The following is a 13,468-nucleotide window of genomic DNA, read 5'->3' as shown; positions in this document are numbered from 1 at the left end:
GACCTTGCTGAATCTTAGAGATGCTTAATAAAAACAAAGAGGGAGGAACTTGCTGCTTGTCTCTGTGGGTTCAGCTAGTAGAGAATATTTACCCGTGCCAAAAAGATAAGTCTTTAATAGATGGCTTTTGTGTTTTGTTTCAGAATCACAAGAAGCTGATGAACAGCTGGTAGCAGAAGTGGTTGAACAATGTTCATCTGAGACTTGTCCTAGAACCTCAGGAAATGAGGTAGCCTGGCAGGCTGTTGATTCTTACACGGTCAAGGATTTCAAAGAAGAACCTGAACATGAGAGTAGCAAAATTTCAGTAGTGAGGCCATTTTCAATAGAAACCAAGAATCCCCCAGATATCCCGGCAACTCTAGGAACAAAGGCCGCTTATGGCTGTGTAACTGTGGTCTCGGGTGAGGCTTTGCCCTCCAACACACCAGAAGCCACCCCGGACAAGGCAATGACAGAAGGCACCATGGGGGTTACACTGGAGGCTTCCACAGAAGCTGACCTCAAGGCCGGCGGCTCCTGTCCAGAGCCTGTTCCCAGCAGAAGCAAACTAAGAAAACCCAAGCCCGTCTCTCTGAGGAAGAAGACCATTGGCGAATTCTTTGAAACTGATACTGCCCTGGAGGGCACGCTTCTCCCCCAGGCGTCCTATCAGTTCTGTCCTGATGAGATGGAGAACACACATCCTTTGCTAGGAGGTGCCAGGATCCAGAAATCTCCCCCTGATATTAAGGAAACATCAAGCACTCCCAGCAGTGACACCAATGATTCAGGAGTTGAGCTGCTGGAGGAGTCAAGGAACTCACCTCTGAAACTAGAGTTTGATTTCACAGAAGATGTGGAAAATGTAGAGTCCAGGAAAGGCCTTCCAAGGAAGCTTGGCAGGAAACTGGGTAGCAGGCTGCCTCCCAAGGTACAGAAAGATAGCGTTAGTAAGCCGGTAGGCGCCAAAGGTGCGGACCAGCCTGCAGACCCCGCTGCAGACAGTGCTCCTCCGTCCCAGGCACCTGCTAAGCTGGATCCCAGCCAGTGGGATCACCACAACTTCAGTCCCTTTGGGGGCCACTCCACTCTGCAGAACTCCCCCCCTCTCTCCTCTAAGGGCTCCTACCACTTTGACGAATCCATGGATCCCTTTAAACCAACTACAACGTTAGCAAGCAGTGACTTTTGTTCTCCCGCCGGTAATCCTATTAATGAAATCTTAGAATCACCCAAGAAGGCAAAGTCGCGTTTAATAACGTGAGTGACGGCGGGTGTGGGTGTTGTGTTCTGTGTACTCTGAGTTTGGCAGCCGGCTGCTCTTGTTTTGGGCTACTGAAGTTACCTTTGAGGTGCATCAGGGCAGACACGGCTCGTAGCTTTCTGCGGCAGTCCTCACTGTTCTGCTTGACTCTGGTGTACAGTCAGCAATACCAGAGGCTTCCTTTTCAGGCGTCTGCCTTGTTTCGGAATCCTCAGCTTATTGAGCTCCACACCTTGGGTACTTTTCTCTTATTTAAAAAAAAAAAGAATAGTGTACGATAGGTAGAGATTTGATGGTTTTCCGAAACCCTATCTGGGCTGTCAGGAATTACTTTATATAGAGAATTCAAGTGTCAGTGCTAGCTAGCCAGATTCTCCTTCAGATTCTCCTGTGGATGAAACAAAATTCCAAGCCTCCAGATTACCTGTCTAGTATCAGTAACATGTGCAAAATGGTCCCGAAAGGTCCTGAAAGGTCTTAAAACGGGAAGCCGTGATTTTTGTTGGAAACAAACCTACCGCTAAAAGTTGGTTAGAATTCTTATGTCTCCGTGTTTAGCTTCTGGCTCCATCAGTAAGGCAGGAAATGTCCAATGAGAATCAAGAACATTTTAAACGTTCGTGTAACTCTGACTAAATGAGTCTTTTGTCGTGTGTTGTCTCCCTACCCTGCCCCGCTTTCTGGGGCCTCGGTAACCACTTTTCCAAGGTCCTTGGAGTTCTCAGAGTGATCAAGCTTATTCGTGTAAAGTTTCAGTTTAAATTTGTTACAGAGTTACCTTTTCACAGAACTTGAGTTGATGACAATATATCCCTTTGTGTCCCTGTGACATTTTACTAAAAATGAGATACAGAGAAGGACCAATGACATGGAGGATGAAATGTGAAAAGGGAGAATGAGAAGTACCATCATTTCCAGCTGTCACCATAGACGAGTCAGGGAAGTAATGGTCAGCATTACTGTGACCTGACGGAACATACTAGATGGCATGATGAATCATGTTGGAAAGTTTAAAGAGCAGAAAGCATCAGGACCAAGAAGCTTGAGCCATGAGAAATCAGTTCCTCGGCAACCCCAGAATGTCTAAGGTGAATGAAATGTCAGTAGTAGTTCTTGATCTGTTCTTTGATGTATATGAGCAGTTAAATGGTTGCTGGAAAATATTGAGTGGGCATCCGTAGGGTGCTCTTCTGTGACCGAGGTTAGTTACCTCTCTAGTCAGTGCTTCGGGTACGTGCTGGCCCCGTCACTGCCTTGGTGCTTGGAAACGTGGGATGTCCGAAATACGGGGTGCTTCTGGCTAGCAAGGTTGGTAAGGAGTCATCGGGGGCCTCCCTTCTAGTTGCATGTCGAAGCTGTGTAGCCAGTGCATTCGTGTTAGATCGGATTAAATCTGGACCAAAGAGGGACGGAGTTTATCCTACACCTAATTCGCAGGAGCGAGAAGTACCCTCTCGAGTCCTGCCACCCTCACCCAGTGGCGTTTTCCTCCTGTTTTGTTCTTGGGGAGTGAACTTCTTGATTTAATATACCTTATAGATTTTTTTTAAAACTCTTATGCAATCAGAACTCTTGTCTCCTTGTTCTTTCTGTAAGAGAGGGTGCTCCACCTCTTCTGTAACTCTGGGGTTTTTAGAAAATCACTTCGTCGGTAGGAAAGGCTGGAGGTGTGCCTGTGGAAGTAGGATCGAGTGGAAAGTCAGAAGTTCTGTTAGCAGGTTACTTGTGGGGCTTTTTAAAAGATGCATGCAATTGGCATCTCAGCTTCTTCTGTAAAGTGGAGACATTGTACCATCTATGATTGGTATATTAAAGGCTCAAATAAGATAAATTATGTAAAATCACTGCAAGCTTCTTAGTGATACACACTTACGGTAGTTCGAAGCAGATCCATTGTCAACTATCGTACTCACACATTGCCTTTAATCTGGATGACGAGACATCTAAGAGTAAATGTTCTCAGTAGTGAAATGTTGGTTTTATATATTGACAAGTATTTGGAAGTTCACTTTTCATCTATAAATTTGAATACGAGGCATTTCTGAGTGTTTCTACTACTCTTAGTCTGTTAGAGAGAGGTTCCTGATAATCATTCGCTCACCAGTGATAACATTCATGAGTATGACATTTTTATTTGTATCCCACCTCATAGAAAGAATTTTGCAGCCTTTACATCTGCCAGACTACAGATAAATATTCCAGGCTTTACATGATTTTTTTCTCCATCTGTCTGTCTCTTTTCTGTCTCTGATTTATTGGTGCATCAGGACTACTGAACAAGTGAAATTTCTCTGTTTTCTGTTGTAAGTACTCCTGCCGTTTCTGTTTGTCCCTGGGACCGTTGGCAGTTCCTTTCCCCAGACCATCTCTCCATAGCATGTTGGCTTGTTTCTGAGTTTGACCTTCTAATGATTTTTTGCATTTCATTTGCCACTTCATGAGTCAGCTTAGCCCTGCAATTTGTACCTAAAGGAGTGGAGATGCGCCTTCCACCTCAGGTGCAAGAGCTTGTGTCCTCTGGCTTGGCACGCCTCACGTGGCACTTTGATAATGAGCGCTGGCTTGGCCCCGAGATCATCCCGCCAGTGGTCTGAGGGACTGCTCTGCTGTTGTTGGAAATAATTGACTTTTTTGATAGGATAAGGTTGCTGGCTTGGGGCAGGGGATACATGTTAGAGGCAACTCCAGTTTGGTGGTTCAGTGGCAGGGGGTGGCATTTAGTAAGAGCATTAGGAACAAAACCCCGGAAACTAGATAGTGATCGTGCACATTCTGGTAACTTTATATGCACCTCCCCTCCCCGCAGAAGAAGAAGAAAAAGGTGTATATTTATTTATTTATTTTGTCAGAGTGGCTTTTTTACTGGGAATTTTACGTTCGTTAGAACAGAATCTGAACTAGTCTTCGGGTCATAAATTCTATGCTAGTTAAAAAATAACAGGTGCTTGGAGTTTTCCCCACTTCCAACCTTTGCACAAATACATGACATTCGTTTTCCATCTTACTGCTTAATAGGAATGGTAACCATTGACACAAATATTTTTATTTTTGTACTTTCCGTTGACCATAGTTCTTCTCTGTTAGCACACAGGTCTGGAACTGTCTTATCAGACTTATGTGGTTTTTAGTGCAATAAAGAACTTTTTTAAAGACTCTGGTCCAGTGTGGTAATTTTTCTAATGAATGTTACAGCCAAGGGAGTAAGGATCAGATGAACTAACTGAATGTCTCTAGGTGCTAAGGGTACCTCTGAAGGGCTTGGTGATGTGTAAGCAGAAGCCATAGGGGTCAGAGTACTGGTGTTAAACGTCCCGCAGAAGCACGTGAGGAGGTCTTTTCAGAGAATGAGCTGAGCTATAGTCCCTTGCTTGCCCTGTCTCCTGGGAGAGACTCCGAGACGGGAAAGGTGTTGCCCTCTCTAACGTGTAGGTGTAGAACGTGTGATGCTGTATGCTTTGGCTTCTCTCTGCACACATTGCTTTCTCTGCTCCATCCCATAGCTTGGAAGTTGTCAATGTGATTCCAAAGTGGCTTGTTTTTGTTTTTTGTTTTTGTTTTTTTTCCTTTCCAGGAGTGGCTGTAAGGTGAAGAAATATGAAACACAGTCTCTTACTTTGGATGGCTGTTCTCAGGTGAGTCTGTGCCCATCACCAGAATGTCTCTTAGACCAGGGGTCCCCCAAACTGGAGTTTGTATCCTCCTGGTGGGGCGTGGGGAGCTGGGGGATTAATGAAGAGTTTCCAACTGTCTGAGTATCCGGCTTTGAGGAAACCAATTTCCAGACCCTTAACTTCCTAAAGTGACCTGAGAAGGTTCCTGAGAACAGGGGAGCCCCCTCACATTAACCCTTTTCCCACTTCTTTGGGGTAAAGTTTCCTGTCACTCTAAATCTTACTAAGGTGCATTTTCACTGGGTATGAAATGTCTGGGCACCAAACAAAGGGCAGATTTGAAATATTGGTGCATGTTTTTAGAAAGTGGTTGACTCTGATAATTGGATAATAATTTTTTTTAAGTCAGTCGGTTTTCCACTTCATTGCTTTCAACAAAGTGGGAGAACCTGAGTTGTCACCTGATAGATCATTAAAAATTATCTTTGACACAATGTTGTATGTCAATTATATCTCAGTAAAAAAATGATTTTTTTTTTAAATAAAAGATTTTATTTATTTGAGAGAGAGAGAATGACCCAGAGTAGGGACAGAGGGACAAACAGACTGCCACTGAGCAGGGATCCCAGAAGCAAGGCTCTATCCCAGGACCATGAGACCTTGACCTTGGCCAAAATCAGGTGCTTAACTGGCTGAGCCACCCAGAGGCGCCCCCAAAATAATTTTTGATGATAGAATTTTTGGTACGTAACTTGGAAAGGGGTTCCAAGAATTGAGAGACATTTCTATCACAAAACGTTTTTCTCTTTCATCTATTTGTATAAATAGGCTTAACTATCTAAGGCTTCTTATTTATAATTATAAAATGAAATTTATAATTTTATAATTATAAAATGAAATTTTTATAATTTATATTTATAATTATAAAAATGAAAAACAGGATTAAAATTCATATGGACTGTTGTCTCCTTGTAGCAATAAATATTTGTCCATTATTGTATGAATTGGGAAACACAAAAGAAACAAAACTCCGGACCCATTTGATTGTGATGAGACCCCTTTTTAAAACTTTATTTTAGCATAACTGTGATTACAGAAATACATTCATTGGTTAATAAAATGCATTTGAAATTTAACTTATTTTACACAGTTTGGACCAACAACTTGGTACATGGCTGAAGATTAAAAAAAAAAAAGATTTGCCCTCTCATTTATTTTTTCATCTATTACAAATGTGTGAAGTATCCACTTTCCAATACTGCTAAAGCAGGCAACAAGAACCATGAGAAATTTACCTTTGATTTGATTCAGAAAAATAACATGTATCACACTGCAAAAGTTTTAAATAATTGGTACAGCAAAACGTAATCGATACTTGTTTTTAGTAAAAACTTTTGTATTTGGGGCGCCTGGGTGGCACAGCGGTTGGGCGTCTGCCTTCAGCTCAGGGCGTGATCCCGGCGTTACGGGATCGAGTCCCACATCGGGCTCCTCCGCTATGAGCCTGCTTCTTCCTCTCCACGCTCCCTGCTTGTGTTCCCTCTCTCACTGGCTGTCTCTATCTCTATCGAATAAATAAATAAAAATCTTTAAATTGTACATTAGTTAATTATAATGATATCTCTCCAGAAGAAAAAAATGTTAGTACTTAGAGACTTACGGTCATAGAAGTTTTTTTTAGTTTTTAACTTTCTTAACTGAGAAAAATGATAGGGAGAACTTCAAAAGACTTTCAAGCATACAAATGCTTTTTTTAAGGATGATATCTTGGTGGAAGTAGAAGGGAAATAAAAATTCAGAGAGGAAAAACAATGATGCAAATGTCTGACTATTAAAACTATTAAAGAGTGTGTGTTCATGTTTGATTTTAAGTAGATGATAGGGCATCATCAAATCACTGGAGTAACTAGATTGAATTAAGCAAAGCCCATTTTTAAAGTATACCAGATACTATGTCCTTTGCAATTTTTTATATTTATGCTGAAAAGTTTTTGGATGTCACCTGAAAATGCGATGGGGGTACATCGATATTCCAAAACAATTCAGGGGGGTATATGAGCAAAATATTTGAAAACCACTGTGGACCACTTAAAATTCTTGCTTATAAATCTAGGCTGGAAAAGGTTAATTTTGCAGACCTCATGTGTGAATAACAGAAGCTAGGTTCTGGAAGGCATAGTAGTCTATGATGGAGAGACCCCAGCTTCCTCCCTGATTGGTACCGAAGTCTATGGTGAAGTCTTACTGGGTATCTATGTGGAATGGTGGCTGAGACGTGGCCTTCCCACTGCTGGTCCTCCTAAACGGTAGCATCTGGTCTGTTGCGTTTCCCAGGATGAAGGAGCAGTGATCTCCCAGATTTCAGACATTTCTAATAGGGATGGCCACGCTACTGACGAGGAGAAACTGGCGTCCACTTCATCTGGTCAGAAATCAGCTGGGGCCGAGGTGAAAGGTGAGCCAGAGGAAGACCTGGAGTACTTTGAATGTTCCAATGTTCCCGTGTCTACCATAAATCATGCGTTTTCATCCTCAGAAGCAGGTATGGAAGTATATGTTCATCTTTCTAATGTACATAAGCCTAGAAATGCCTGAAAGCCTAATGCAGGAGGCGCTTTAAAGAGATTAGAGAATTGGGTCACTTGGAGGATACATAGAGGTGGCCGATCTATTTTGCTGCTTTACCTAGAAAAGAGGCACAGGAGGGTGTCTTATCGAAGTACCAGAGACATAGGGATGAGCGTGGCAGAATGCACAGGAGACACTGATGTATGAGACTACTTGAAAAATGATGTTACGGGACCAGGACCACATCATGGCCTGTAGCCATGTTGTGATTGTTGTTCAACTTAGAGAAATAACAGTAACACATGTAGTGCCTTGCCACATGCGGCCACAGTCCTAAGTGCTTTACGTCTATTAATTGATTACTCCTTGGTCAGTAGTATTTTTTCCCCCATTTTTCAGAGAAGGAAGGTGAGACACAGAAGTTAAGTCAGCCAGCCATGGTCGCTTGACTAGCAAATGGTAGAACTAGGATTTGAACCTCAAGAGTCTGGTTTCACGGTCTTTTAACCACGATGCTAACATGGAAGAGATTGCTTTCATAACTAGAATATACATTTTCCCACTCACCGATGTGGTAGCTTGAAATCGACCAATATCCTGAAAAATCCTTAATGTTCTCATAAGAACTAACTAGACTAACCTATGCTGAAGCTTCTCACTGTTGAACTTATAAGAACATTCTAGAACTGAGGCCCTTGTCCAGGTGGCAAGTGACATCTGTGGCCTTAAACTTGACTTGTGTAATGTTTAGAACCATGTTCCTGACTACCGTAAACATTATTAAAAACTCAGATTTGCAGCAATGTAATTTGATCTGGGGACTTTTATACTTAGAATTTCAAAAATCACAACATGTCATCAAACCAGGGAAGCAGGTGAAAGTCCAGACTTTTCGAGAGTTCTCCCTTCAGCCTCTCCCCACTGCCCACGTCTCCGTCTCCCATCTGTAGAGTAAACGTGCCAGGCACTGTTCCACGTTTCTTCCCAGGCCGGTTTCTGCTCTGACATCATCCCAGGGATGGTGCTGAGTACCCTTGTACCTGCATTATTTCTTGTATTTGAAATACCTTTCCTTGCCATCTCCTATAAAAGTTCTGTCCGTTCTTTCAGGTTTCTGTCGTATACTTATGTTCCCACCGCATTTCTTCTTACCGCTCCTGTTCCCCGTATTTATTATAACACGTGTCTTTGATAAACTTCTTGAGGTTAAGGACTATGAGTGATTCATCTTTGAATTTCCTCTGGTATAGGAGCATGTAGATATTTGATGGGATTATATTCTCCCTCACTAGGAGGACATTCCTCCAACGGAAATTTCTAGAGCTGGGGTTAGCCATGGTGCTGTCCTCAGAGTTCGTGACTAGCTAGTGCTCCAGTGCATGTGGCTGAGGAGCCGTGTCCTGGGAGCAAGCAGAGGCTGCGGTCATGCGGAGTGGTAGGCGCTGTGGAGGTGGGAGAGGAGTTCTGGCTCCGTCAGGAGCATAGACTCTTGTTTCCCGGGGAGTCTGCCTTTGCACCAGGTCTTGATAGATGCATACATAGATGTGCCCCCAGGGAACGAGAATCTCTCTGGGGTGGGAAGGAACCTGCCATGTTGGGAAATGCTCAGCAGTTCTCTGTGAATTCAGGACAAGTGGGAAAACGAGGTCTTACTGAAGAATCTCGACTTGATCCTGTAGCTAAAGGGGAGCCACTGAAGGTCTGGAAGCAGAGTGGTGATGGTCACATTTGTGTTTTAAATAATTCACTGTTGATAGTACACTGAAATAGTTCGTTGTTGCTACATGGAGGCTCATAGCTTTAAAATTGTGTGCTTTTTCATTTTAAAATTTCTTCAATGAGTACCTGTTCCTTTAATTAGAAAAAGCATAGTATTATTATTTTTTTTAAATGTTGCCTTTGGTGGTAGAGTGGAAGGTAGACTGGAGACGAGTTTGAAAGCGTATGGGGACAATGAATTTAGTTTTTAGGGCATTGAAATTTAGAGCTTATTGTTTTATCTGCTACATTGATTAGTCTGAGGGTACCCTTCTGGGCTGGAATTTAAATTCATTCAGACCCGGTAATAAAAAATAACATTTGTCCCTTGGTTATAGTAACAATTTATTTACAAAACTTTTCGGACACAAGGGGGCAGCCTTGCTGTTCTTTCCACCTGAAGATGGTGATTCTGCCTGTGGCCGGCTGACGGCACACTCCCCTTCTGAATATTTTGGACTTTTAACACAGACAATGCATCCATCAACAAAGTGCCAGTGCTCCTTTGAAAATCTGGAAATGCTGTTCATGGGTTCATAGACGTCACTCTGGACCTGCACTGGGGTCTCCAGAGTCTTTTCACCAGGAAAGACGGGAACTGACTTCTTGGGATAACTGTAAAAATGACTCTCTGTGTTGTAGGCATAGAGAAAGAGACGTGCCAGAAGATGGAAAAAGATGGATCCGCCATGACCGTAAGTTCTACACTTGTGGGGGGCCGGGGAGGTATGGGGCTCAGGGTTGGGTTTTTTTTTTTTTTTCAGTATTTAAAGCCCACATTAATTCATTAAATAAATTCTAGTCATCGTTTGGTGATGGGCTGAAATATAAATAAAAGTTTCTTCACTTGAGGAGCTCGTAGTCTATCCTGAGAGCTGTCCAGTAGCCACCAGCCTCATGTGGCCACTGAGCACCTGACCTGTCGCTAGTCTGAATAGAGATGTCTTGTACGTATAAAATATAACTAGTCTTGAAGACTTAGGACAAAAAAAAAAAAAGGAAAATAAAATGTCTCGAACTCTTAAACTTTTATATTGATTGCATGTTGAGATGATATTTTAGATATATTAGGTAAACTGAGCTGTATTATTAAAATTAATTTCACTTGTGTATCTCTTTACTTTCTGAATGGCTACCGAAACATTTTAAATTACCCGTGGCTTGCATTGTATTTCTTTTGAACACCCTGGTAGTAGATACAAAATGGAAACTGACGATACCGTGTGAATGTGCATGTTGTAATCGTATGTGTTCCAGGGGCTGGGGGAGCCAGGGCCGACCACCTGCACGGCAGGTGTTGGGGAGGCTGAATTTAAGCTCATTAAAAGCAAAATTATGTTATACTTTTTAGACTTACAAAGTAGTGCAAAGAATTCCTGTAAATCTTTACCCATATTCCTTGAATGTTAACATTTTATATAAATCACAGTACAGTTATCAAAATCGATGAACACCGGTACAGTATTATTATCTAAGCTGTAAGCCGTATTTGAATTGTGTCGGGTGTCCCAGTAATGTCCTCTTTCTGGTGTAGGATCCAGCTCAGGATCCCATGTTGCTTTTAGTTCTCGGGTTCTCAGTCTCTTGTAGTCTGTGATAGTTCTCCAGTCTTTCTTTGTCTTTCCTGACCTTGACGCTTTTGAAGAATATAGGTCAGTGTTTTATAGAATATCTTTCATTTTGGGTTCGTCCAGTGTTTCCTCATAATTAAATTCGGTTTATGCATTTTGGGCACAAAGCCATCAGAAGTCCGTTGTGGATCCCAGGGTGTCCCGTTATCGGTGGAATTAATTTTGATCACGTGGTTAAGGTGGTGTCGTCTTAGGTTTCTCCATTTGAACTTAGTTGTAAAGAGAGAACGAGGTTTGCAAGATGAAGCAGTGACGGGTGTTCGGGACAGCAGAGTTGGCCTGCACAAAGGCAGGGAGTGAAGAGCGTGGGCTTTATGAGGAAGCGGAGGTGTTAGTCATTTCGTGTGATCGGAGGGTGGTCTACATACAGTAGCTGAGGGCCAGGTCATCAGGGGCCATTGACATGGTGCCAGGAGGTTTGAAATTCATGGTAGAAGCAGTAGGGAGCTATTGTGGGGTTTTAAGTAAGGAGCATCATGATAGGTAAGAGTTCAAAGGATGGGGTGGAGGCTGAGAGATTTATCAGGTAGAACCATCACTGTTTGGTGACTTGGGAGACGCACATGGTGGCTGGAGTGCAGTGGTGGTGAAGGAAAGTTGGTGAAAGTCACCCAGGGTTTCTTCCTTGGATGTCTGAGTGGTCAGTGTTACTAATAACCCACCCTGCAAACCTGGGGACCCCTGGGGCTTCTCCCGCCCCCTTATTCCCACAAGCAAAATCTGTGGTTTCAATGTCCAGAAACCATAACCCACGGACTTTTCTCCAGTCTGTGGCCACCACCAGTCTTTTTAAATATGGTGGTAGTTTCCTAACCAGTCTCCCTGTTTCCAGGCTGTTCTCTCATCCTTTTACATAAGCCAAGGTAATGTTTTAAACACAAAACTGATCTTGCTACTCTTTGCTTAAACGTCTTGGTTGGCTTCCCTTGTCTTTCGAAGAAGTTCAGACTCCTGCGGTGGCCCATGTGGCTTTCTGCGCTGGGACTCTGCCTTTCTCCCCAGCCTCCCCTGTCTCCTCTCTCCCTCACACATCTGACTCTTACCATATGGAATTCCTTTCAGTTCTGTGAACCTACCCATTGAATAAAGACATGTGGTTCATCTAGCTTTCATTTGTTTAAGGCTCTCTGCGTTTCTTGGAAGTGCATTCCTGTTGCAGTCTCGTGGCCCGCAGTTGGTGGCGGCCAGGGCAAGGTGGCTAAGGCCAGAGCACAGTCAGTGGTGGGCAATAAGTCTCATCTTGCTTATCAGCTATTGGTCTGCAGCGTTTTTTTCAGTTAGGAGTCAATTTATTTTTTTAGGAAGGCTTAAACTTCTTAAAAATTGAGTTTATTTGATTTTTCCAAGGATGTCTGTGTTAGAGCAAAGTGGCTGGGGTGGTACTGCTCCAGTGGGTTCAAGGACAAAAGATGGGATGAACTCAGCTTGCTGTGAGAGACCAGTGGTGCTCATTTTCCCACTGCAAGGATGTGAGCAGAGAGATTTCCTTGGTGGCATCCATGCTCACAGCCAGTCTGCAACCAGGACTGCACTGAGTTCCACTGTCTAGAGACAGGTCTTTCTCGGCCCTCAGTTGTGAATGCTTTGGGAACAGGGAAAAGGATTAGGGGACATGAAATAGGACCCTTTAGGAAGGCTGGGACTGATTGATTGGGTTAGCATCTGTATTAAACATAATAGATTGCCCAGCCCAGGATGAGATTTTTGGGTCAATTCTTTGTGATGGTAGCCTCTGTAGGCTTTCCATGCTGTTCGATAAGCAACATAAAGGATTAAGAAGGTGAAAAGCTAAATCCTAGGGTTCTTGAAAAAAGGTGGCTAAAATAGGCCATTGCCATAAATTCCTTGTAAGAGCTGTTGCATTTTGAGCCATGACCGGAGAGCACGTGGCCAGGCGGAAGGGAGTGACCGGGGGAGGGCTGCACGCTGCCGAGCCCTCTCATCTGGATATATCTTCCCCATCTGAGGTCTGATCACCTGCCTCCGACTTGGCGTGTTGCCTCTTCCAGGCACATTAAGCTGTTGAGCAAGTGGGAGACAGCTCATTTATCCCCTCAACAAAGAATGAAATGGCAATCTCTAGAATAGACGTTGATATTTTCCTTACTAAGAAAACTCTTTTGGCTTATTTCCCGAAATCTTGGGAGGCACAGGAGGGCTGTTTCCTAGAATTGATTTGACTTGGGGATTCTGGCTTCAACCAATAAAAACACAAAAGAGTGATTTTAAAATGTATTAACTTAGAATCAGAAATTTAACAACAAAGTGAACCAAATGTGTCCGCTTGACCTAGGGTGTTACCTCCGTGTAGGTAATTTACATGGGAAGCAAGAGTATGAGCACGTTTCTTGAGGAGAAGCAGGGCACAGGAAGTTAATGGGCTGACTCAAATGTCCAGAGGTTATTCATTATCCATAAGAAACATTTCTGATGTCTTCCTTTCTGGCTCTGGAATCCTGGCACAGTTCTGCTGGGTGCCTCTGACCTTACATAGGCTGCAGTCAAGGTGTTGACCAGAGCTGCGGTCACCTCCAGACTCAATTTGGGGCGGACCCACTTCCAAGCTCAATCACGTGGCTGTCGGCATGTCTCAGGTCCTCGCTACCTGTTGGCAGAGACATCAATTCCTTGCCATGTGGGCCTCTCCCTAGAGA

The 13,468-nt window shown here is 43.3% G+C and overlaps 1 protein-coding gene across 15 annotated transcripts in view; it reads left to right on the top strand.

The window, feature by feature from the left end:
* Positions 1 to 13,468, top strand: part of TACC1 (transforming acidic coiled-coil containing protein 1) — a 112,066-nt gene that overhangs the window by 82,196 nt on the left and 16,402 nt on the right. For 6 of the 15 annotated variants that reach the window (XM_045779307.2, XM_087856389.1, XM_045779310.2 and 3 more), the window contains 4 exons: positions 144 to 1,242; positions 4,818 to 4,878; positions 7,192 to 7,399; positions 9,826 to 9,878. In XM_045779307.2, the coding sequence (XP_045635263.2) occupies positions 144 to 1,242; positions 4,818 to 4,878; positions 7,192 to 7,399; positions 9,826 to 9,878 (1,421 nt within the window). The other 9 variants (XM_045779312.2, XM_087856388.1, XM_045779309.2 and 6 more) reach the window with 6 other exon arrangements.

Source organism: Ursus americanus, chromosome 27 (genome assembly GCF_024610735.1).
Source record: "Ursus americanus isolate L20-20 chromosome 27, mUrsAme1.1.p, whole genome shotgun sequence".
Taxonomy (NCBI): Eukaryota; Metazoa; Chordata; class Mammalia; order Carnivora; family Ursidae; genus Ursus; species Ursus americanus.
Note: the sequence above shows the minus strand (reverse complement) of the source record. Positions and strands in the feature narration are given on the sequence as shown.